At 45.1% G+C, this 26,647-nt stretch overlaps 3 protein-coding genes across 3 annotated transcripts; 1 reads left to right on the top strand and 2 right to left on the bottom strand.

Annotated features, from left to right (window-relative positions):
- Positions 1–226: 226 nt before the first annotated feature.
- Positions 227–5,600, bottom strand: LOC311492340 (charged multivesicular body protein 1B2-like). The gene is made up of 8 exons (XM_084550596.1): positions 5,514–5,600; positions 5,196–5,293; positions 4,949–5,095; positions 3,045–3,113; positions 2,852–2,959; positions 2,685–2,728; positions 2,316–2,388; positions 227–962 (listed from the first exon to the last, which is right to left on the bottom strand). The coding sequence occupies exons 1-8, from the start codon at positions 5,527–5,529 to the stop codon at positions 915–917; spliced, it is 603 nt and encodes a 200-aa protein (XP_084406722.1). The 5' UTR covers positions 5,530–5,600; the 3' UTR covers positions 227–914.
- A 1,930-nt stretch (positions 5,601–7,530) lies between these two features.
- Positions 7,531–15,251, top strand: LOC311491842 (uncharacterized protein; the record flags this gene model as incomplete). The annotated part of the gene is made up of 3 exons (XM_084549881.1): positions 7,531–7,545; positions 9,849–10,166; positions 10,491–15,251. 3 exons carry the CDS (start codon positions 7,531–7,533, stop codon positions 13,902–13,904), a joined length of 3,747 nt encoding a protein of 1,248 aa, XP_084406007.1. The 3' UTR covers positions 13,905–15,251.
- Positions 15,252–22,911: 7,660 nt separating this feature from the next.
- On the bottom strand, positions 22,912–26,603 carry hmgn7 (high mobility group nucleosomal binding domain 7). The gene is made up of 6 exons (XM_084549561.1): positions 26,027–26,603; positions 25,047–25,079; positions 24,826–24,855; positions 24,143–24,190; positions 23,942–24,061; positions 22,912–23,829 (listed from the first exon to the last, which is right to left on the bottom strand). The coding sequence occupies exons 1-6, from the start codon at positions 26,039–26,041 to the stop codon at positions 23,782–23,784; spliced, it is 294 nt and encodes a 97-aa protein (XP_084405687.1). The 5' UTR covers positions 26,042–26,603; the 3' UTR covers positions 22,912–23,781.
- Positions 26,604–26,647: the final 44 nt, after the last annotated feature.

Raw genomic sequence — 26,647 nt, 5'->3', positions numbered from 1 at the left:
AGCACCTGTAATGGCTCCCAGCTGAGACATGCCCCCCTCCCCATGCTCCCACCCGGGATACGGTGAGCGGAGTGTGTGCGTGTGTGTAATGAGGCGCTGGCATGCGAGCGGCAGAAGACCGCTTCCTCTACAGGTGACACCTTTGACCTCTCATCTGTTCCCTGTTGGAGGAGAGAGAGAGTGGAGGGCGGGTGCATATTACAATCAAAACACAAATACAAAATTACACAAAAAAAAAAAAGATATGACAACCACAACGGGTTGAGAACTATTTTAATGACTTTCCGTTTAAGCGTGTTAAACTAGATGAGGACAATCAATAATATCATAGCCACAAGCCCAGTAAAAAAAAATATAGAAAACAAATTTAGTATAGTTTACAACAGTGCAGCCAAAACTGGATGCAAAACAGAGCCGGGCAAGGGAACAATATCAGAAGTCTCCACATCCTCAGTCATGCAGGAGAAACAATACATTTACAGTAAAAGCCTGCTCTTGTCTGTCAGTCAGTGAACAAATAAAATATTACACAAATACATACATAAATAAATAGCTCTTTGCATTTCATACACACTGCATAACCAGTTCTGAATGAGGTATTATCTGTCCGCAATACAAGTACAATTTGCAAAACAAACTGTGAACATTTAAAAAGAAACGTATTAGCTGCGTCCTATTGCTGAGCTACTAAATAATAATAGAGTGCAAACGTTACGGAGCGATGCAGTCAGTAGCAGGACTGTAAAAAATCCTTTCTCACAACAGGCCGCTTCGAGGCATCCCTCGTATTTCTCTCAAGAGAAAGAAAGAAAAAAAAAACTTGGAACGCAGAAGCGTAAAGCTCGCAGACACATCGCATCCATTTCTCTTTTAACTCCCTGTGTCTGCTTCCTTCTCCGCTCTTCTCTGCGTCATTATGAGACCTGGTCTCGCAGCCTGGACAGCCTCTGGGAGAGTTCATCCTGGTGACAACACAAGAAACAAACGAAAAAAAAGAAGGGGCCAAATCAGGAAACGGAAGATCTAGCTAAAAATAAAACTCAGATGCGTGGACAGTCCAAACAGTGTGCTTTTACGTATTTTTTTTTTTATCTTATGAAAACAAAAATAATGAAAACTATGATAGGAGGAGAAGGATACGTGAGGTTTTGTGTGATTACGGAATTACCGGGTTTAAAGCTTCACAGACGTTTGACTTTCATTATAGGATTAACTGACTATTAACTGTGGAAAATCACAGGAAATCCTTCTAGTAGTTTTAGTAAATGTGTCAAGTCTGGTCAAGAAAAACCTGCACTTGTTGGTTAAGGACGCAAAAACCTATATAGTGGTTAGGGCGACACTAATCAATAACAATTTAAGCAATTACCTACATATGAACATGTAAAGTCTCTTGGCAAAATTTTTGTTCTATTTTTTTTTCGTTTCCTACACCAAGTAGTATTAAACACCACTTTTGAGCGTGCGCTTTAGATGCATGCAGGTGAACAGTCCATGCGGAGAGCAGCAGAGGCAGAACGATCTGTCATGACCTGTCAGCCACCAAGCAAGCATGTCACATTTGTCAATCAAATACTTTTAACGACCTTGTAGTGGTTTTAAACTGATGACTGTATGTAAACTGTGTCGTAGACGTTGTCTCTCAGCTCCAACTTCATTCACGGCAGACTGTGAAGAATGGCTATGTTTATATATGGACACTAGTAGTCCACAAATGATCACAATGACAGCCAAATAAGAAAATGCCTCATGTAACCACCTTATCTAGAACAGATTGGCTCCATTTGTTCCGATGTGAAGGAATATTCAACTGGATTGGGAGAGCTGATGATAATCTCTTCAATAGGAAAATACAAGCTCATAATAACTATGTAAAAATGCTTGATTTGTTCATTTTCTTCTGCGCATGTTTGCCCCACAGGTGGGTAAGCATCAGGTGATGTGACGAGTTTCCAGGAGGGACAGAAACACGGAAGTAGCTCTTATTCAAACAAGTGTAAAAATTGGTCCATATCAAGACCAAAGTCTGAATCTCAGCTTGAAGAAATATTGTCCATATAAAGGTAGCTAATAACCACCTCATTGAACAGAAAGTTTCGGCTGAACTCTACACTGGCTTCACCGGAAACCTCGAAATATTGGCTGTCAAGTCATCAGACAATACCTGAGGTCTTAAAAATCCCAGATTAGGGCGACAGTAGCTCATGTGTACCAATGAGACTACCTAAGATGCTAAAAATAACGTGCCAATTTTATTCAGAGACGTAAAATCACACAAAACAATGACGGCAGAAAGATCAGAGTGTATGTGTTACCTGCTCTGTTGATGCCACAGATGAAGCCAGTGCGGAAGTCTGGCCTGCAGGAAGCTCTAGGTTTAGATCCAACCTAAAAAAAATAAAATGAACAAACACGGGAGCATGTTCACGGCTTCATTTCTTAAAGTACATCAACTAAATAGAGGAAATAAACGATGTTCAACCTCACGACACAGCTCCTTTAAAATTACAGTGTTAATCTTAATGGGCGTTGATTATTACATGGAAGCTTTGTGAACAGTTCCGGGATTTTAAATGGTAATTTTGATCCAATTTTACGTGCAATTTATTTTCAGTGCCTGATTTCTTATTTGCTTTCCTGTCTACTAATGCTATTAATGCTCTCTGACGCTTTGAACTTCTTACCCCGCTTCATCCGCCATCTCATGCAGCAGCATGTCCACTTCATTCTAGGGACACAACAAAGCAAATCAGGGAAATCAAGAGGAAAAAAAAAATGGAGCAAAAGTTTGCATTTACAAACAGCAACAAGGAGGAGAACAGCGGTTGTGTCTGCTCGCAGTGGCCGTTACCTGAGGTGTTGTCAGAGTAGTGGTGCTGCTCATTGTGTCTTCCATCTGAGCCGTCTGCACGTCAAGAGTCTCAAACTGGTTTTCAAACTTGTCCATCAGTGCAGAGATCTGCGCAGAAAGAAGGAGACAGGAGTGTGTTTAAGTGTGTTTTTGTTTGTACGTGCCAGGTGACGTATGTGGATTTGCTTTTTACCTTCTCCAAGTTCATGCTTTTCAGTGTAGCATCCATGGACTTCACCACTCCAGACATCGATTTAGATACCTTGGAGAAAATGGATTAAATTAATTGCTAGTAATTGCTTTTACTATCTAATTAGTTATGATTAAAGATATTTGTGATCAGAAAATGAGAAGGCAAAGCTTAAAGTGCTATATCCTGATATTGCCACTAGGTGTCGCCTTAAGCTTTTTAACGAGATACTTTGTCACGACTGCCTCTCATCCTAGAAGCATCCTAATAGTTTCAAGGATGACACTGCTTAAGGACTAATCTTCTCAAAACCAACCTACCATTAGTTGAACAAGCTACGCCCTCCTGGTTTATTAGTAATGGCGAGGTGCTAATATTTTACAGACAGGGAGACAGAGCCAGACATATAAAAGTACTAAGAGGTGTTTTTCAGCTCTGCGAACTCACACTCTCCTCTCATTTACCCAGATATCATTAAGTTCTGTTCCATGAAATGATGTCTCTCCTATAGCGAACCTGAATTAAAGCAATTTAAAAGAAGCCGTCACTCTCATAAGAGCGGGAAGCTAATAGCTAAAGGTCTGAAGTACATCTAATGACATTATGTAATTGGGGTCTTTTTGTATGCCTGTCTCCTGGCACTTTTTGTTGACTCTGAAGTGACTGCTCTCGGCAGCGTTTCGGCTTTTGAAATAAGATGTCGTTTTCGGAGTAAATTGTGGGGTAAATAAGCATGCAAGCCTGTCCTTAACATATGATAAGATAAGATAAGATAAGATAAGATAACTTGTTGGGTTTCTTGAAGACGTTTTGGGGAGTTTAGGATTTTATTAGGAACATGTGTGACAACTGTCTGTAACAAACCTTTACGTTTGTATTTTGTGATATACCACGGCCTAAATGACTGAAGACCCTCTCAGACATGGCCACTGTAAGTGCCACAACGTTTTTTTGTTTGGGTCACCTCAAGTAATGTAATTGGCTAGCTTACTGGGCCTGTTGCTTTCCCTAAATTACAGTGTTGGACAGTGGACATGAAGGACAGTAACCCCACAAAGGACACCTCCTGTCTTCTCTTACCCTAATTTCCTTTCATCATTTTGCTATTGCAGTCTAATAGAGGAAGAATGCGCCCACACAAAATGATCATCAGCGAAACCACCTCCTTATCAACGCGGAGAAAACCAAGGAGATGGTGGTGAATTTTCGTAGACGCCGTTCTGCCCTCCCCTCACCAGTGAACATCCAGGGAATGGACATTGAGCAAGTGGACTCTTATAAGTACCTGGGTGTTCACCTCAGCACCAAATTGGACTGGTCTCACCACACTGATTTACTCTATAGGAAGGGACAGAGCAGGCTCTACCTTCTGAGGAAACTGAGGTCTTTTGGAGTGAAAGGGGCACTCCTGAAGACCTTCTATGACTCTGTAGTGGCATCAGCCATCCTGTACGGAGTGGTCTGCTGGAGCAGTGGCATCACAGAGAGGGAGAGGAAGAAGCTGGATAAGATTATCAGGAAGTCCAGCTCTGTCCTGGGCTGCCCCTTGGACTCAGTGAGGGAGGTGGGTGACAGGAGAGTTCTGGCTAAACTGTCCACCCCCTGCACGGTGACCTGACGGGACTGAGGAGCAGCTTCAGTAACAGACTGCTTCACCCTCGATGTGTGAAGGAAAGATACAGAAGGTCTTTCCTTCCTGCTGCTGTTAGGCTCCACAACGAGCACTCCTAATATGTGCAATATATCTATTATTTATTATATCTGTGTCATTTCTGCATGCTGTTGCAAACTGCACTTTCCCCATCGTGGGACGAATAAAGGTTTTTCTTATCTTATCTTATCTTACCCGCCTCATACAACGTAAAGCAAAACAATTCGAGTACAAACCATTGACCTGCCACCCTGACCTGGTTCATAGTGACAGCAGTCTGGACCCTAGAAGCCACAGCATCCACGCGGGCACTCATCCTCAAGAAGTTAATGGACTGGTGCTTCTGACGGATGGCATTCTCTGAATGGATCCTGGCTGCCTCCATATTACCCTTCTGGATTGCCTGAGAAACAGAGATGCACATGCACACATAGTACAGGCAGCAGAAGCACTGTCGTCAAGCTCAGCTGGCCTTTAACAAATCCACAATTCAAGCAGCCAACCTGCTTCACTTTATTCTTTTCAGCCTTTTCCTCTTTGTCACATTTCTTAGAGTTGCGCTGTAGCTCCTTGGCAGCAAACTTGAGGTTGAACAAGTGTTCTGTAAAAGCTAGTCAAGGGATGGTTCGTGTTAGTGATGGTAATACATTCATATTAAGATATAATGAATGAATGAATGAATGCACTGACGCACCTAAAAGAGAGTTAGCTATTTCAACCCGAGTGCATGCATAAATTGCAGGGTTAGCTAGTTACCACAGACAGCTTATGGCTGTTAGCTACGGATGCAGCTAGGCAACGGACTACACACGAAAGGATACTCTCCATTTTCGACATGATGATGGTCTCTTTCTGAGACAAATATTCAGTTTGTTCAAGCAAGTAGCATCCAGACACTCGCTTATTTCCCAGAGTTGTTTGTTTAGATTTTTTTTGAGGAGGCTGTATTCCTCAATGCAACGAGACAAGAGGCTTCACTTGTGCGCACTTCCGCATTTGCTTGTCTCCAGTTGGAGACGCAGCTTCGCATTTGTCTTTTCTAAAAACGTGTCTTCATTTTTAGCATTTTTTATTTTTTTTTAAATCTTTTTAAAAAAAATATTCAGGTAGGGAAAAAAGTAAAGCACCCATAAGGTATTGAATATTAGGCGTTTTTACAGTACGCATGCGCAAAATAATGACGTTGAGGTTGTGCTATTCCCGAATTTTCCTGCGTATTTTAGATGATTTGGGATTATAGACTATTCCCTGTTATGTGTAATAACAAAACATTATACGGAATGGTTCATGTAAAATAATATATTTTGTTCTTACTGGTTTATCTTTATTAAAACGCAAAAAAACGTGACTGCACATTGAAACTGCGTCTGTAAAACGACGGGAGGACTATCTTAATTCATCCTTAACTTTGAATACAATCTCGCTTGATACTTGTGGCCACCTCGCACCGTCGTCACACACGATCACGATCTGGCACGGCGTGCTCGCGCCTTCTACGTCACGACCGTTCGAGAAGTGGACGGGCGCGCGTGTCCTAAGCAGACAAGTTCCATCCAGGCTAAAAATAGTTTGTACCCGGTATCGGTAGGTTTGTGGTACACGTCAAGTGACGTCATGTGTGCTTTTTTTTTTTTATGAGGGGGGTAAACTGACCTTTTCTACGAAGCGACTCGTTATTTGCCTCAATGCTTTTCCTCGTGTGTTTTCACTTTATTTCTGGTGAGTTAACGAGTTAATATGAAACATCTGTGTCCGTTTTTTTATGGTTTTTCTTTTTGTACAGAGTGAGTCTGGAGCTGACACACACATAAAGAGATTTTAGCAAGGTGGTGTTGAAGAGATGAACAGGAAATTGCAGCATGAGGGTGGAGGGGATCATCGGCTGTCCAGATAGAAAAACCTCTGTGTGCGTAAAGCAGCCAGCCGAAGAGGGAAGGGGTTGAAGGGGGGGATTAACGGCTGGGTCAGGGGGAGGGTGGGGGGGAGGGTGGGAGCAGCATGGATGACTCATACTGTATCTGCTGACACTTTGTATGGACTCGCCGTTAGATATAATGGTGTTTGTGTGAGGGGCAGTGATCCCTCAAACTAGTTTACTAGTATAACTTACCAAGTTTGCCTCTAACCGAGAAGTCCTGGCCCCAACTCATGCACAGGTCATGGGGTTAACATTTAAAGGTGACATGGTTGTGGATACACTCAAGTTGTACCCCAGACAGTCCAGACTATAGGCACACAATGTACAATAACCCTGAGACTCATCGTGCCAGTCACTGACCTGCCACCCAGCGCTGTGGACAGGTTCTGAATTTAGCTCGCGTTTCAAACTTTTATTCCTGGAGCTGGCACACATGCTCAAATTATCCCTGACACTTGTTAACGCCCTCTCTTCCACCGCCACAAACTCACAACCACATATCATTGTTGTGAGCAAAGGTTCCTGCACACAAACACACACACACCCTCGTTTACACACATACGCGCACGCACGAGCGCACACACTCCCCAGTCATAACTGAATGACGGCAGGTCGCTATGGAAACTGCGTTACGCTCCGGGCGGCCGAAGGAGAAAACAAGAGCGCGAGGACTCGTTTCACTCTTCATTTCAGCACCACGCGCCTCCTGGACAGCGCCCGAATGAACTCGCGCGCAAGATTCCAGCATCGCATTCCTCGCAAGGGACAGAGCCGCATCAGCACCGAGCCCAGCCGGAGTGGGTAGGGACCTCAGAGCAAACCCCACGCACACGACACGCCACTGACTGAACCGTCCGGACCTGTAGCTCGGTGGATACACACACGATTCAGTTCAAGCCAGGAGCCAGTCGCTCCCTCGAATGCCACAGCAACAGGTAAGAACCGTCACCTCTCTGAAGTTTCTAATCCTGCTATTCAGGAACACTCCTGCCCTTTAGCCTGCCAGGCACTTAATTGCGGTAAATTGCTTCCACCTGGCATCTCAGGTGTAACTAAGTACGTTATTAGGTGATTAGAGTGAAAAGCAGCGGGGCACATCGAAACCTGGAAGGGCTCCGGGTCATTCTCCAATAAATTCTAGTGTAATTCTAAACTGTACCAGAGGTAAAGTATAACACCCAGCTTATTCATTAAACAATGGAACTATTTCTGTAATATTTTAAAATAAAATGTACTAATAAACTTTAAGAGTAGCATTTGAAAGACTCTATATTTCATACACATTGCTGCTCAGCGGATATTGCTGCTGTATATTTTGTGTGAACAACGATTCATAGATGGGATAAGGACAGATTGCATAATTTAAACAAAGTCAGGGACACAAAGTGCTAATCTGGTCATAGATTTTTTTTTTTTTCCATACACGGGGCAGATTTGTTTGTTTTCCTGTGTGCTTTATGACCAATACGGCAGCCTAAGTTTACAGAGCATCACTGTTTGTTTTACACCATGAGAGATTTGCTGGGTTTTCAGTGGCCATAGATTATGTGCGTGCTGAGCCGATACGCCTGGATGAGTCACTCAGGCTGCAAGTTTGCAGAAGAGTGCGAAAGGGGAGGAGGGGGGGGAGAGAAGAAACAGGGGGCCAGCTGGAAAACAGTCGTCCCGCAATGCCTCGCAGCCTCCACAACACATTGTTTCACTTCTTTGTGTATATGACCAGTGTCAACACTCTGAGCTTTATTTATTGCCTGTGGATGTGTGATTTACTTTGCAACTTGGAGTTAACCTTGTTAAAGTTAGACACAGGCAGGTGTCTCGTCTGTGGCAGTGCCTTCTTCTTTGTTTCCTGGTAAGCACACTCAGTTCTTTTTTTTTTTTTAAAGAATAAGTAAGGCTGCCTTTTGTAGCTTCACATGCAGCATATGCTATGAAGTAAAGAGCTGCTTTATCGTTTGTTGAAATGCATGCAGCATAGATTGGAAGATAAACACTCCTTGTAGCAGATTCTTTGTGGCTGATACAGACTGCAGCCCTCTGAGATCTGACTAACTGATACCAGAAAGCTTCCCATTACTGCTCATTAGTATCCCATTGTTTAGCCAGCTAGTATTGACAAATCATAGCATTCAGCAGCATTCAGCTGTACCACTGAGTGACAACTATTGATTAAAGCGAACAACGGATCATAATGGGCTGCTATGAACCACAGTTGCACACTCAAACACAAGCACTCATTCCCTAAAACACTTTGACAGACGCGCCACAATCACGCACTCAGTCACATAACAGAGACTCTTTGGACTCACTTGGTTAGGTACATATTGTGTGGCTTAGTGGAAAGAAAAAATAAAAAGTGTCTAGTTTGGAGCGATTGATTGATTGAGTCTGGATGCAGAGCGTGCCAGGAGGATTACACGTGTGCGAGGCAAACAATAAATAATTGGCTGATATTAAATTCCACTTTGTTCCAATTTGTGTAAGAATCTTCAGGGGTGTTACATAAAAGCTTGTGTGCGCTCCCATGATTGTGCGAAAGAGTCCGTGTTTGTAATGTACACACATCATGTGCTGCACTCACGGACACAAAAACAGATGTGTGTCTTTAATTAGTGACGTTGGTGTGATTAATGCAGTCTGCCGGTGATGACTCATTCAGCTTAACCCTTGCCTCTCTTTTGGAAACAATCAATAAACAAAGATTTAGCCTGCTTTTTTACATTCATTACGGTGACTATTGTTATTATCTTACACATTTGTTTAGTAGAAGATTTTTTTTGTTGTTCTGTGCAACGTTTTAAAAAGGAACTGAGGTGCATCCTGATCCAGCCATTGTATCCGACTGAGACTGAATGTAATTAAAGTGATTCATTACTGTGTTATAAGTCATGGCTAGTAAACACTCTAATGTGTTTGAGACCTCTCTTGTAACCCCGACACTCACACCTTATAATTTGTTGCGAACTGTGGAAGAATGTTTATGCTGAGCATATCTACATGGTTTGCTCCATGTGTCAGTTTGTCAACACAGCAGTTACATTAGCATTGTGGGAAAGCTGTCAGCCAAGCTGTGACTTGCAGACAGCAGACTGGCAGGGAGAGTGCATATGAGTGTGACTGAGTGCTAAGTGTGTGAGAGAGAAAACGGGGAGAGCACGGGAGTTAAATGCATAGCACATTAGATCGGGTTGAATTGAGTTGTAATAAACAAATTTTCATCCTCGTTCCCTCCCTTCAGGGCAGCAGCAGCATGTCTGAAAGAAAATCCAGTCAGCGGTTTCACAGCCTGAACACAGAGCAGGTGGAGGTTCTCCACCAGGTTCTTTCGGAGGTGGTTCCAATCCACGGCCGCGGGAACTTTCCCACGCTGGAGCTGCGTCCTCGCGACATCATCATAGCTGTGCGGGCTAGGCTGCAGAAGCAGGGAATCACAGTCAGAGATGTTCGTCTGAACGGCTCCACAGCCAGCCACGTCCTTGTGCGAGACAACGGGACGAGCTACAAGGACCTGGACATCATCTTTGGAGTGGAGTTGCCCACTCAGGAGGAGTTCCAGGTACGATTCCTGTTCTGTTTAATTAGAAAAAGGGTGATTATTATAAAAGATAGCATTCATTCTGGTATATTTAGTCTGTCTCTGGGGTATTGGAGTATTGGTTTTTCTGATGCTATATTGATAATTATATTTTTTGTAATCCTAACCTTAATTTAATTATAGAATATTAAACCATACTGGTGGTTTTAATATTTTTAACTGCATTATGGAGAAAATGAAACCACAATAATGTCACAATACTCAATTCAATAATGCGAGCAGAATTGCGCTCAAATTGCAGTCATTAGTTATAGCTGTCATGTTGTTGACTTCTTGTTCTCCCAGGTGATCAAAGAGTCAGTGCTGGGCTGCTTGCTGGACTGCCTGCCTGCTGGGGTCAACAGGGAGCGGATCAGCAGCGCCACAATGAAGGAGGCGTATGTCCAGAAAATGGTCAAGGTCTTCAATGAGCACGACCGCTGGAGCCTCATCTCCCTCTCAAACAACAGTGGCAAAAACCTGGAGCTCAAATTTGTGAGTGCCCTGAGGCGGCAGTTTGAGTTCAGCGTAGACTCCTTCCAGATCATTCTGGACCGCCTCTTAGAGTCCTACATGCAGCAGGATTCACAGCACAAGATGAATACAGTTGATCTTATGGACCAGCCTGCAGAGAGTAACTCTCTGCACAGTCAGACCAGTGCTGCAGAAACAGAGAAGTCCACAGGTAGAGACTTATTGAGTAAGGAAGAGGCTCAGATCAGCCGGACACAGAGAGATGAGGTGTGTGAAAAGGAGTCTCAGACAGAATTCTCACAACAAACTAAACATTTAAGCCCGATAAAAGACTCCACACAAGAAAAAAACAACAAAGAGAAAACACCTCCCGATCTAAAAGAGGTGTCAGAACACATAGCGAACTTAAACGAGACAGACCAGGCATCTTTAAACCTCTTGTCAGAAGAGAAACAAACCTCTGAGAGCGCAGAACCACCAGCTCAGACTGAACTCAAACATGAGCCAGAGCTCTTGGACAAAACTAAAAGCTCAACGGAGGTGGAACAGTCAGAGCAGTCAAAGCCCTGTGATGGCCAACAAGCAGAACACTTAAATCACAGGGAACTCTCTGTCCAGGAAGAGCTGGCTATTCACACAAAACCTCCTGATGAACAGAAAGAACTCACAGAGCAGATGGGACAGTCTGAGACGCCAAAAACTTCAGACAAAACCCAAGGAGAGTGTCTAATCCACGCAGAAGAACCTCACAGCGTAGAGCAAGCTGATAAGACAGATTTATCTGAGTGTTTCACAGATGATCAGAAGAGCAATGAGGAAGATAAATCTCAACACGTGTCTGCTCCAGACTCTAGCACATCTTCAAATGAGACACAGTTAGTAGATGAAAGGGACGACGGAGCCAAGACCAGTGAGGAGATACAAGAACAGAGTAAAAATGAGACAGATAAAAGTGAAACCACGGAAGAGATTCTGGCATTAGAGGCAGAACATGTAGAAGACACACAGGGTACCGATTGTTCCTGCTCCACCTCTTCCATTCATACACTTTGCAACACACATCCTGCTACACAGGACACATTAGAGATTCACAGCACACAACAGACAGGCAACTCAGAAAAAACACCTGACACACTTGACGAAGTCAGCGCTTCAGATACTCAGGATATTTTACCTGCATCACCCAGCCTTGTTTCTGACAAAAAGACCTCCTCCTCTCCCTCCTGTAAGGCCTCAGAGAGGCTATCTCACATGGTGGTGCTCAAACACTCCTCTCCCAAACCCCCTCGGAGGATGTGTAGAAAAGTTACCCCTAATCTGAACCCCGGCCCAGTCTCTGACAGTGAACTTGCCGTTGCGTCCTGTCTTGATCCACACCCTTGCCCCGCCCTTGAATATGGGAAAGACTTTAACCTAAAGCCACACCCTACAGCTGACCCAGCAACCAGTGTCTCAGATAAAACTGATTCTGGGTCTGAATCCAATCCTTTAAGCGACCTATCTTCAAACCTTGATCTTGACCTTACCTCAGACCCTGATCCAGCCCCTTCTATAATCTCCACTGTAGCTGCGGATACCACGTCTTCTTTTCCTCAAGAGTCATCCACTCTTCCTTTACCATCCTCTCAGCTAAACGCAGATGATTCATATAAAACAAGTGGTCAGAGCCTAAAAGAGACGCCAACTACACATGATTTTGATGAGCAAAATCTGTCCTCCCCTAGAGAAATTGTCTCTGCTCTCAAACAATTGGAGCCCCTTGACTCAGTGGACACATTAGTTTCACAAACTGATACATCCAACTCCGACCCCCAAGAACCCATGTATACCTCAGAGGCTGAGCTCAGTGATGAAGCTGAAAACACAACCCAACAACAGACCAAAAAGGTAGACGTGGACCAGCCAGAGACCACACTTAGCTCACCGTCCTCTTCCCATTGTGTCACCCGTCCTGTTTCCTGTGTCACTCCTCCTGTTTCCTGCCTCACCCCTCCCATACTTAGTCTCTCCCCCCCTTGCTTCACTCCCTCGCCCCCCAGCCTCAGCCCTCCCCCATGTCTGACCCCTCCATCTCACTGCCTCTCATCTCCGATGCTGAACACGGTCAGCCCCGCTACCAGTTTTAGCTCTCCACCCCTAAGTTTCAGTCCTACGTCATCCTGCCTCAGCTCGCCTCCTTACCTCACCCCTCCTATGCTCAGCCTGAGCCCTCCTCCACTCTGTCTCACCCCCCCATCCCCCTGTCTCAGCCCACCTCTCCTCTGCCTCACTCCACCTGTGGATTCAGAGGACCTTGTACCTCAGGTATCTCCAGACATGGAGCCTTTGATACTGAACACAGACACAGATGAACAGATTAAAGGGTCCTCTCCTCAGGCAGTAGTTCCTCTCTTACAGGTGGAGGATAAAAAGGAACAGGATTATATCTCATCATTGCCTGAGGTTGCTGAACCTGTCTCTTTTCCAATCACAATCCCAAACTCCACCTCACATGTGCTGCCTAACTCTCAATCTGGAGGCCCAGGGGACTCTGTCCCTTTAGAAACCGTCGAGGCATCCATCTCTGCATCTGTGATCAAAGAGGCCCCTAAGGTAACCACAGACAAGTCTGAACAGTGTGACGCCCCTCAGGCATCAGGCTCAGTCCCCGCTGTCGAAGTCCTGGCAGAAAGCATGTATGGTGACTTTGAGGCAGCCATGGACCACCTGCGCTACCGCCTGATCGCCACCAGGAACCCAGAGGAGATTCGAGGTGGTGGCTTGTTGAAATACAGCAACCTGTTGGTCAGAGACTACCGACCAGCCAGCGAGACTCAGATAAAGACACTGGAGCGCTACATGTGCTCCCGCTTTTTCATTGACTTCCCTGACGTGCAGGAGCAGCAGAGGAAGATCCTGTCCTACTTGAAGAACCACTTCATCGGTGAGGAGAGAAGCAAGTACCAATACCTGATGACGCTGCGCCGTGTGGTGGATGACAGCACGGTGTGTCTGATGGGACACGAGAGGCGCCAAACGCTGAACATGATCACAGTGCTGGCGCTGAAGGTTCTAGGAGAGCAGAACATTATACCTAACACAGACCATGTGACATGCTTCTACCAGCCTGCCCCGTACCTTGCTGAGCACAGTGCCCCCTATCTAGCAGAACCCAGCTACTGCAGCTACTACATACCCCAAGGGGGATCAACTCTTCTGTACCAACCTTACCCCTTGCATCTGCACCCGCAGACTGGACTAGTCTAAAACACACATACATTTACTTACACAAAACACACAGTTGATCAAGGGGATGGTGCTTGCCATTAAGAAAGAAACGGAGAATGGAAATGAAATCCAGGGATAAACTGTTTGGTCTATAATAGACCTATGGGGGCAGGACTGAGTGTGTTTTTACAGTAAACTCCCTGAGTACTCTGTAAGGTTCTAACATGATTATATGTAATTATCTGGGCTTTGTGGGAAAATAATAATTCTTCCGATATTGTTAAAAAATTCCAGAAAATGCTGTATGCACTGCATGAGTCATAGGCCTTTGGTCTCCCTGGGAAACCAACTGTGCTGTTGACACACACACAAAAACACACACATGCACACACACACACATATACATGCAAACACACTTCCAGGTTATTACATTCTTGTACACTCTTTTCATGTTCTTACTGTGTTGTTCTCAATGGGTTCGTTCAGAATGTGGACTTTGCCTGTGGTTGATATTGTGCATGGATACATTAGGACTGTTCTCTCACTGCCAAATACTGTGTGACTACTATGCTTCTTAAACAGTTTAATGTAACGTTGTTATTCGTTTACCGACGGGGGGTGTATTCTGAAAAATTATAGAGGGACAAGTGTACCAATGTGGAGAGTACTTTCATCAAAACACATGAAACGCATGCACTACACGTACACACACACACATACACACACACACACACACATAAACGTGTAATACTGTATGCACACAAAGTCAGACAATGCATGACTAGCTAAATTAATTACATCCTAAAGTCAAAGCAAAGGCTTTTAATTTATTAAAGATTGATCTATTTTTGCAAGACTTTCCAAGATAATACTTAGTGGTAAACATAATACTGGTTTGTTCTTACAGAAAAAAAAAATGCCAACATCAATGCCTTTGGAATAGACTGTACAGCATATTGATTACAGATCATTGTGTGCAAATACAGAGCATTGTTTTCAGGTAAATTGTGTTAAGATGTACCGCTTGATTCCTTTCCCTTGTGCAGTCCTTTCTGTAATCATGTGAAGTATTGTATCAATTAGTGTTAATAATTTATTTAATGCAAACGTTTACTCTATGGCGATGGTCAGGTTATAACCATCTTTGGGTCATCTCTAAACGTGCCAGATCCAGATCTGCCTAGATGGAAAATTACACCTGAGCTCACGATTCCTCTCTGTGTGAAACAGCGTCTTCTGATTCACACCAGAACCGACGTGAAACAATTTCAGATCCACCTCAAACATGTTTGAATCTACGTTTGACGCCGTGCAACAGTGACTATGACCAAAGATGGTTCGGTAGGGAAAATCAAGTGCCTAAATGTGAGACATCATTGGCATGTCTTTATCTCACTGCACTGGGGGTGTTAATGGGGTGGGCCTGGGGCTGGGTTGGGTGTGTGTTCAGTTGTTGACCCCTGTTACTGCTGCCCATTTTGATGTCTTCTTTAATGTAGTCCTTTGTTGTAGTTTATTCATGTACATTTTGATAAAATAAAGGGGAAACTCAAAAAAAAAACTTCAGTTCTTTGTCCCAAAATCCAAAGTAGCTGCATTATGCCTTGACTTTAAAAAATCCGATATCACTTTTTTCCTATGTATTTGCGCCAAATGCATTCTCATCCCCCCGCAGCACTTTTTTCCCCAAAATGACACGCTGTACAGCTTACGTACCCTCCCTATGATTGCGTTCTGCGATGATCCACTTAAGCGTGACCGTCAAATCACGATGGTGCCCAGGAGAGCGACCCAAAGCTGTGAAATTCAGTCTGTGTGATGCCTCTTATCGCAAATCACCTGTCCTTCAGATGTGTTTGGGCCCAGATGACGCACGGGCTACGCAACACAGCGGGCTCAACAATGTGCAAATGTGAGGAGAATATGGTTTCTGAGGAGTGAGAATGAAAGAGGAGGAAGGAGGGGGACAGAGAGTGTGTTTGTGTGTGTGTGTGTGCTTCAGATGGGAATATACGTGCAGAGGCGGCATCAGGTGGTGCCTTTCTCCACCTTGTAATTGAGGAGACCTACAGTATAATGAAACAATCGCGCTCCCTCCTTACGCCCTCATTGCCTCCATCCTTTCCTCCTACTTCACACCACTGATAGGTCATGGGCACAAGAGGAGAAGTGGGGGCGAGGGGGTCCCTTTCGAGGGAGGGGGGGTTGCATTGATGGTCACGCACCATCTATGGGCTTGCACTGATGTATGCTCGGTTTAATGCACGCTGCTCCGGGAGAGGAAGGCATGTGATCTATAGGGTCTGTATCAGTGTCTCGCAGACCTCCGAGCCACTCTTGTCCTCTCAGGGTTTCCATAGAGACACGGGCAGGGAGCACTGTGGGCGCAGAGAGAGCACGATGGAAAACAGGGAAGACCCACACACCGAATGAGGGGGAGAGAGATGAAAACAAGCAAAAGGGAAGTGGGTGAAATGAAAAGATAGTGGATAGAGTGATGGATGAATAAGAAAACAGAGTTGAGCAGGAGACAGAAAGCAGAGGATGGAGTGGGTATGTGTGTGTGGGGGGTGTGTGTGTGTGTGTGTGGAGGGGCTTATAGATAAAGCCAGGGGAGAGGAGCTGGGGAGTTGATGAGGAGAGCGTGGGAGGTTGTCAGGCCTTCAGTCACAAGGGAGTCACTGTGAGGTGGCTGCAGTGACGGCAGCAGTGATGTCAGAGCAGGAGCACACACACACACACACACATGCGCGCGCACACACACACACAGCTGCATGCGCATCAATTTTCCTAATGGCCTGCCCACCCGTCCACCCTCAACAAACACTTTCAAACTCCCCGAGACAAAAAGAGAACATCACCCACACATCTGCCTCCCTCTCTCTTTCTGTCTCTGGAACGCTCCGGCCGATACATTTGATTTGTCTTATAGCTTTTGCTTCTTCACATTCTCCCACTTTGTCCACACCTCACGGTCAGAGGAGGAACAGCATCAAGTCGGTGGCTGTGGCAGAGGCAGGAGGGGATGAAACGTGTTGCTCTGTGAAGTGTGAACTGAGATAATCGAGGCTGCCAGCCACGACTACTCCCTTGATCACGTTCCCCAAATTAATTTCTGCGTAATTTCTGTTGATTATCATCCCCGTTTAAGTCTCCTGTGAGATCCACGTTTATTGCATGTCATTAAAATTTTGACGGTACACATTAAGCATTATTATAAAACACTTAGCGGAGCACAAGCACAAGCAGCAACAGAAACCATTTGTTTTATGTTCCCTTTTCAGACCAAATTCCTGTTTCAGTGAGTGGGGAGCACCTGGCAATAAAATGGATGCATAGTATTCACCATTCATGTTTTATTTTCATTCACTACAGCCTCCCTCTCATCCCCCCGTAGCCCTCACTACCCACACCCTCCACCCTTCTCCTACACGCCCCCCCCCAGCCCTCCACACACCCACTGTGTGCCTCCCACCCACCTGCTTCCCTGACTGCTATGACTCAGTCCTCTTCCAGCTGAGGATACATGAGGATAAAAACCTTGATGAGAAACAGCCAAGAAAACCATTTTACTCAAAGAAAGAGAGCAATTGGCAAGACAAGTGGCTGCTGCCTCCTTAGTGCTAATGCTACCCACCGCACCCACACACCAAACCCCCCTATGAGAAATACATGCACAAGCCGTACCCCCCCCCCCCCCCCCCCCCATATTGAAAATGATGCGCTCTTATTTTACCCACTAATTCATCCTTAAAAGCAAAATTGGGAAGGCGGCGCAGGGTGTTTCAAAAATAGTTTTTCATTTCTCTAGATAGAAGTCTGTGTCATGGATGGATGATTTCTTAAAGGCGAACTTGCCAAATATGTGCCGTACATGGGGCCTGAATCAGAAAGCCTCGAGGAATCAAAGCTGTCGATCACAGTACTTTGTTATTCTACTTACAGCGTCAACCCATCTGTGCTCAAATTGCACCACCGCCGCCACTTTTACTCATCTTACATCAAACCAAATTGTGCACTGAAGCAGAACATAGTGGGAGACAATTATGCTTCCTGAATGGTGTCTGCTCCTGCTGCCTGTCTGATGGTCTCTTAGGTATCAAATCTATTCAGGAAACCTGTGGGTCACTGAGACCTTACTTTGTTAATTATACAAACCGAATGCAGCATAATGGATCATAATGTTAGCCATGTGACAAAGACGGGAGCTTACATAACAGCTGATCAATCGAGCGGACAGAAAGGCAAATTTATGGCAGAGCGAGGGGTAGAATTCACTGAGAAAGGCAGCACAGCTGTACACGCAGCTGTGCTGGTAAGTTTACCAATTATTTAACTTCACACAGCGGCGCCCATGCGCCACCGTGTAAGTGGTAATGCGGGTTTTCTGCTTCATTTGGCCTTAAAATAAGTGAAAGACATTGCTTTAAAGGGGAAGTCGGACAGATTTGCACATAAAGGTCAGTTTGTACGTCACAGAAAATACTACGAAAAGCATTAGTTTAATTTATTCTTAGGATATTTCAAAGAAAACAGGTTATGTCACAGTGGCGTCATCAGGGTTATCTAAGTGGAGGTGAAAAGTTTTATATCGTGAACACATGTGGGTGATGTTTTAGTAAGGATCCAGTAAGGTGGATCCCGGGCGGTGTCAGGTAGTGTAATACTGATGCCGACTGGGGCCATTCTGTGTCTGCGTGGGTCATGTCCAAAGACATGCTCGTTAGGTTAATTGATGATCCTAAATTGGCCATAGGTGTCCAGGGTGTCCAGGGTGTACCCCGCCTCTCACCCATTGACAGCTGGGATAGGCTCCAGGCCCCCTGTGACCCTCCAGAGGACAAGAGGTTACAGAAAATGAATGAATGAATGGTTTTGTAACTGAATCTTTTGCATGTACCCTTGATTTACCCATGTCTTATCCTTGTTCCCTTACATCCTTGTCAGTGATCTTGCGTGTTTATGCTTTTATGTGCATTTCAAGCCATTCTCCGCTATGTTGGAAAGTAAGTAAATACTATTTTTGGAGTGCTTGAACTGAAGTGTTTCTACTTTTTGCCATTTCTTTTAGCTACTGGCTCCAATGTTGATTTTACATAGAAAATAATAGTTTCAGAGGTCTTTCAGTTTTTTAGCAGTTCTAACTTTTCTCATTATTTCATTTAAATGATCACAAACTAATGTCCTATATGAACTTTAGCCTACAAGAAAGTACACTGGAATGGGATATGGGCAATTGAATGTATATTAAGTACATTACAATATCCAATAAGAATTAGTTAACCCTGTAAAATTTAACGCGCTGTTTCAAGTTAAAATATGAGTGAAAGGGCTGCCATTAAAAAATTGTAAAGCACAAAAATAGAGTTCATTCTTCCAGCACGACCCAGTGCCATCCCAATTAAAGATTACAGGTGGTGTGAACTCGTCATTTAACAGCGGAACCCAGCTGCTCTAGTCTCAGAGACATTTTATGTAAAAAGATGAACTCCGTCCCAATCTTTATCACTGTCTTTACTGTCTTGAAGCGAAACCAGCGTGTTTTGCCATCTAACTAAAGAAATGACAAGAAATAAGAGTCCCTGCAAGGTTTTCATTCTTTTACAATAATCAACGGGGGAGAGATTAGTCGATTTCTCTAAATTTGTGTTTGATGTTCATGCACTAGGTAAGGTCCCAGCACTTCACTGTCTACGGTATAAAAATATCCTTTCTCTGTGTATGAATGACAGAGATGAGAGGCTGACATCATGAGCGGGGTCAGAGATGAAGCCCAGATCTGCATGTCTGAGTGTGTCTGTGTTTGTGGTCGGTGGAGGGCTGTTTGTGTGTGCTGATGTTTGTGCCCGTGATCCGTGGCACTGCTGCTGTTTGCACTCAGGCATGTATTAGCATGGGACTGGAAGAGGAGGGGAGTCTCTCTCTCTCCCTTTCTCTGTGTGTGTGAGTGTGTGTGTCTGTCTGTGTGCACTGATTGACGTCACAGACGCCCACTCATTTCCATCTTGTCTGCGCGCACGGAGAGAATAGATCCCCATCTGCATCCAGCCCTTCTCCCCCTGTACACTTCCTCTCCTCTCCTTGCACCCCACCTCCTCCCTCACCTCCTGGTACTTTCTCCTCCTTTCTGTCTCATCCTGCCTCTTCCCATTCACTCTTGCACATCCCACCCCCGTAAGTGCAGCCAGTCAGTCTAGTAGATAAACAAGACAGTCGAACAAAAACAGTTTAAGACGCCCAGACGGCAAACATCCTCTCAGAGAACCCTGGCACTAGACATCTGCTCACTTCAAGCATCACTAAGGTCCAGGGGTCTGGAGGACTCAGACTCTTTATTCACACAAAACGCAAACGTGTACCTGTTGGCAACGTGTGTGTGCGTGTGAATATTGTATAAAAGTGTGACGTCCTTCCTTTCCCCAACAATTGCTCATCCACATTCACACACTGATATCCCTGCTGACGACAGGACATAATTTAAATCACTTCCTCGTAAAAGGTCATCCTCATTCTTTACTCACAGAATACCCCCATCCCCCCTCCTACTGCACACACAAACACACACACAGCACACACACACACTGAAGGATAGTCGGTGTGCGCAAATACGCGCAGTCCTTGACCAGAATGATGCGGACAGTGGCTGTGAATGGATGTGAGGGGTGGGGAGACGACAGGGGCTGCAAATGCGTGGGATGACAGAATCGGATGTGCACATGTTTAAAAAGGGAAATTAAAAAAAAAAAAAAAAAAAAGGGGGCTATTTTAGTCGACATACCATCGGAGAGTCAGAAGGGACAGAATGAGAGCGAACACCGGGGGTTCATGCACGGCTGGGGCGCAGCTCCCTTGCGATTACTCAGACTAGACAGTGAAAAGACAAAGCTGAGGATGTGCAGCAGGCGGACTGGCAGATGGTCAGACAGACAGATAAGCGCACAGGCAAACATTCAGTTCAGTTCAGGCGGCGAGCACATATACAGAGGGGAGATAAAAATCATATTGGAGTAGTGTAATTAGCCCTCGTGTGCCTCAGGGGTGGACTGCGCGTCTGCGTCTGCATCACAGTATCAAAGCCGTTAACGAGTCAGAGGGCTGATCACAGGAGACGGGGTGAATGCACGGATCAATGAAGGTGTAGGAGCTGAGGATTAACACAAAGACCGCACAGATGAAAGAAGATGTAGCAGAAAAGACCCGAGATCTGAAACTTTCTGTCTGATCAATAATGTATTTCCTTTGGTTTCCCTTCACATCACTGCACTTTATCGGTAGATCTAACACAAAGACCGCTGGATTCACACCAGCCCTGATCACCTGTTCTGAATTAAAAGGTAAATGTTAAATTTAAAAGTAAAAAAAAAAAAAAAAAAAAAAAGGTGCATGGCTGACATAGAGTGAAGGGAAGTCTGAATCTTCTTAAAAAGCCCTTGAGGTGTTCTCTCTCTTATATACTGCTATCAGCAACATGTCTCAGGAAAGAATATTAATTACACATTTAAAGTAAGAGTTAGTAAACTGATAGGTTAATCGAAGCTCCACTGGAGGCCACTGGCAGAGCGCCTATGTAGTGGCAGGAACAAATATAGAACAATGCTGCCATCTAGTGTCAGAGCGGCGCAACAACGCTCTGCACAGAAACAAAATATCGACAAAATGGAGCCCGGTTCTCGGCCATGACAATGCAGGTCAGAGGGGCCGAAACTGCTGCACACGGCAGCGGAAGAAAAGTCAAAAACAAACAGCGAGTCGCATTCTGCGGAAGCTGCAGAAAGCGATTCATAGCTAAATGCATAACTGCAGCTGCTGTGGGGTGGAAAGCAGAGGGCCTGCTGCTGCAGTCAGGTCAACCTTATGAAATCCTTTAAAATATTTTTACAACGGGCAGATCACAAATCATTACCAGCACACAATCACACCAGAGTCTCCTTGTGCTGTTTAACTCACAGCAAAAGTGGGGTTTGGCCGTGGAAGAATACAGCACACATGCACATTCGCCGTCGGTGCTGGGGGCAAATGGACACATTCAAAGGAGATTGAGTTAAGTCGTCTATTCATGCTGCCTTTGCATTATTGACTCCATGCATTTTCTCTTTCCCCTCTCCTTCCAGGCTTTTGCCACGAAGTAATGCGTCCAGGTTTGTGTGTATAAACTGAACGCTGAGCGGAAGTAGCTGAGTGAACCGTCTGAGGGGTTGAGGTGAATGTGGGCCGAAGGACTCAACGCGTGAGTTCACGTGGAGTTTAATAGGAGTATCGGAAGCCTGAAGGGAAAGGAGGAAGAAGAGGTATTGAAAGTGTCAGCAGCTTGAGTGGATATAGGCCTCGATGGGAGTTAATACACAGGCTGTTTTACCTTCTGTCTTGTGATGGGGGCAGGAGGATGAAAGGCCTGGGACTTACTGAAGGCCTTCTTTTTGTTGTTGTCGAGCACAACCATCTCAGCTTTTTAGTGACTCACAACAAGAACCAGAGGGACGGAAAATGAAGACGCAAACATCCTCCCGGTGTGATTCACTCCTTGTCAGGGAGATTAGCGCCCAAGCGGTGGCTGACCTTTATCTGCCTGACCCTCCTTTTGCAACAGATACGTGCAATAAATTACTTTGGTTTGCATAATCATTTGACAAACACAGCTCCACGGTAAGTTTACAGGACCAGCAAACTTTTACTGTGTAATAAAACAAAGCTGGTGGCCTGAATTATCCCCATCCTGCACTACTGCAGTGAAACTGCAAGGATATTTTGTTCTAGTCAAAGCAGCAGTTCCAGTCCCATTCCTACAAAAACTATCAATCATGTTTGAATGCACTGGAAATCTCTGACATGTGGCTAATGACGGAGGCGGCACAGGAGCTAGGTTAAACCCAGGTTTGCAGGATATGATGGAGCTACCAATTTGAATTTTAAGGTAGTCACATTCACTTGCAAAATAATTCCTGGAAACAAAGCCTATGCACTATAAGTGACTCCTGAAGTTGAGTTTCATACACTACTATGTGAGTGGCTTGTTTGCAACTCAAAAGAAATAAACTAGAGACGCCGATTCGAGGAAAATTCCCAGGACTTCTTTTTATTAAGAGAATTTCAGAACATAAGAGAGGGACCAGACACCTGCATTTGTCAGAGAAGGTTTCCAAATTCAATCATTTTAAAAAAACCAGAGTGTTTAGAAAAGCTGACACGACAGCGTGGATGGAGCAGGAGCTGTTGTACACGCAGGGTCGTCTAGGAGACAGGTCGGAGGCAATCGCTGTTCCCGGAATGTTTCACATGTTCGTCTTCCTCTTTCTTATGGACAACACGCTTTTTTTTTTTTAAAACACAATTTCAATGAAAAAAAAAAAAAAAACAGACCATGAGACAGAAGCAAAGGGGGGAGGGGGGGACTCACTGCACATTTAGAGGTCTAAAAGAATCACCCACATTAACATGGTTGAACCGTTAATAAAACATGGATAAAGGCTGAGCTGTCGAGGGGGAGGAAGGTCTAATCTGTGGAAGAAGAAGAAGAGGGGAGGAGAGGGGGAGAGCAGGGAAGGGAGGAAAAACACAGTAATACACAACTCACGACATAGTCAATCCGGCGGGGACACGCTTTCTACACCAAACAAGCCTTCAACAATCATAAAATGCCATTTAAAAAAGATTTTAGTGTGTTCATCTTGCTTGCAGACACTTGATATGACCACTGCAAATCTGCAAGGCGCTCCATAATCAGCTTTGCTTTTTGTGCTAAAAATCTGTACGGATACTTATAAAATCATTGATAAAAATATTCCTCTGTTAACAATACGCCTTGGAGGGAAACCATGTGAGAGACTTGAGGGGGAGCTGGCTGGCTGGCTGGGGGGGGGAGGGGGGATTGGAGGGGAAGGGGGTTGTAGAGGAGGAGGAGGAAGTTTGGGCAGTGGTGCTACTCGGACTTGGCCTCCTCCTTGGCCTCCTCGGGGGTTGCCTCCACCTGCGGGATGAAGAAGAAACGTCAAGGTCAAAACTTTTTCTTCACAAGTCGACACTGCAACTTCCAAACCTACATGCCCCACCCGAGGGCGAGGACTTCCCCGCGCGCTCACCTCGTTGGTCTTGGCCTCTCCGTTCTCAGAGTGGTTTTCTTCGTTCGCCTCTGCCTCTGCGTTCTCCTTCGCCTTCTTGGTCTTCTTGTCCTCCTTCTTATCGTTCACAGCCTTTTCTTTCTGCAACCCGAACAAGCAGTTTAGACTGCTGAACATTCAACCTTTACCGCGAAAGTTCATCCGGAGTCAACTTTCTCTCACCTTTGCCGCCTTCTTGACCTTTGGTTCCGGCTTGGGTGGTGCCGGTTTCTGGGGAAAGAAAAGGGAAACGGATCAAAAAACCGCTACACATGAATATAATAACAGTTTCTAATCTCTGAGGACAGGAAATGAGTTTGGTGGATAGAAGACAAGTTTAAATCTGTGGTTAAAAATGACTAAAAAAGGAACCTCTTAGAATAAAGATTTAAGGCGGTATATCATTAATGACTAGCCCTAAATGAACTAATCAAGGAGAATTTTGAGGTACCTTAAAGTTATATATCTGAGAGTCTGTATGATGCCAGCTATTTGCATTTAGTTAGTAATACAGGTAGATGAAAATAAACTGTTTTCTTTGGCTGTAACAGCTCTAAATACATCTGTAATTGTGTTATAAGACATTTTAACGTCTCTAACACACTTCTATCAACATTACCAACACCTACAGCACTTTATAGTTTTTCTTAACCAATTCCTAAGCTTTGTTATCTAAAAATAACATGTTAAGAAGTCTTTGTATTGTTGGGATTTCAAATTAAATGCTGAGGAATGTAGTTATACACTCCCTTTTGATTTTAAAAGCAATAAAAAGCTGTAAGTGACTTTTAAAACATTCCAGATGTTTATTAAGAGCATATGTAAACGTTAATGAGGCCAGTGAACGTGCACGTGTGTTTTCTTACCGCCGATAACCGAGCTGATCTCCTCTGGGGCTGAAACAGAGCAAAGATAGTTACCACGGGGGCTTTTATTTTGACAGGGCCTGTGTGCAGGAAGCAGGTCTTCAAAGTTAAACAACGAAAAAGCGTTCTTGCACACAAAACACTCGCTTATCCCACATGCTGATTAAAATTTAATCTTTAGTCGTATGTGCGGGGTGTCGGTGAACGCAGCCCTCTCTTACCTCCTCCTTTTCTCCTCCTTCTGTTCCCTGTGCCTGAAAAACACAAACACAACAGGTTGAGATGTGAAAACACCTTTACGCAGAGTTTAACTGGCGTTTATGTGCGCAGCAAACGGCTGCTCAATGCTCCCGGCACATATTATGACTGATTTCAGACCTGCTGAAAAAACTTTTCAGTTTCAGGTGAAAAGAAAAATTTATGTCAAATACAGGTAGATTTAATGGATTAGAGGACAGGGATGTTTTGTTAGTGGGAGAATTCAGAATTAGGCTGCGAGGGCTCGGCCATGCGGGCCCCTGGAGCCAGATTTTGGGGGGCCAGGCCCGGCTTTTCCCTTCCTCTCCCCCATCTCTTTCTCTCATTCAGTGCATGAAGCTCAGATTTGAAAGCTGGCGCGGGAGTCTCGGGGAAGGGGGAGGGACCTGCTCGGGCTCGCGGGCGCCACCTGGCGGCAGAGCCACGCCATCGCAGCCATTTGGGACCGCGAACAAAGAGAGAAAATATATAATTTTATCGAAACGCGGCGGCCAAGGTTTGTTTTTGCGGTCAAAATGCAAAGTAGGGGCACTAAGGCATTTTCTGGCGCCACTTTCGGCCGGTTTGGCGGCGGAATGGCGATAAGTGAGGCGTTTGTTCTCGGTAGGTCGGCGACGAAGGTGGACAAGAGCTGCAAAGCATGGCTGCTGCTTGTGCTTTAACTGCATGGAGACCGAAAGAGACTTCTGACTCCCCAAAGGACAGCGGCTCGCACAAGAAAACGCGTTTTATAGGCCGTGTCCGAGCAGGAAAATATTCATTCCAACACACAAAAAATGTAGATTATATCTAGAAAATAGGCAAAAATTACCAGCGAGAAATAACCGTTATACGTTGCGTTATAATTAAGTAACGTCTCAGAGGGATGGCTTCACAATCGTTTGCAATGCATTAACGACTGATTTCCCCCTCAAACTATTTTTATTATTTTGAGAATACGTACCTTTCTCTTGGGCATGTTGATCTCGTGGAGGTTTTCTTACAAATACAACTAAAAACTGCTTTTCTTAGTGGGTTCAGTGCATGTGAAGACGAGTGTCTCCCTTATGCTCGGCAGTGTAGTAAACACACTGGAACAGAGAGGAGAGTGGTTGAATGGGGGGAGGGGTGCGGCTAAAGGCATGATTGATAGGCCCTCGGCCAATCAGGCGCCGCCATTCGGGGCTGCAGAACACTTGGAATTTTGGAGCCGGTGATGTTCTGGGGTCTGCGCGAATGGCTTCTTGCAGGGAGAGATGGGGAGGAAGCCTGCAAGAAAAGAAAGGCTCGCAAGTCGAGGGCATGTTGCCTTCACGCCAGAGCGCCGGTGCCAGTGCGCGAGAGAGAGGCCGCGCGGCCGGGCCCGTACGCCCCGCTGCACAGCCGGGCCCCGGACGGCGAGGCAACATGCCCCCCCGTGTAAAGCCATGCATCCTCGCTGGCTTGTGTTTAAACCGGCGCTCGCATCTGCAGCGGTCAGCGGGCACGAATGTCACCATAATTTCACTCCGCGTTGGAGTCCAATATGGCGCCCACTCCTCTACCGACACAATTTTTTTTTTTTTTTTTTTGCATGTGTGTGTGT

The sequence above is a fragment of the Chelon labrosus genome (assembly GCF_963514085.1).
Source record: "Chelon labrosus genome assembly, chromosome: 8".
NCBI classification, from domain to species: Eukaryota; Metazoa; Chordata; class Actinopteri; order Mugiliformes; family Mugilidae; genus Chelon; species Chelon labrosus.
This window is presented reverse-complemented; position numbering and strand designations above follow the sequence as displayed.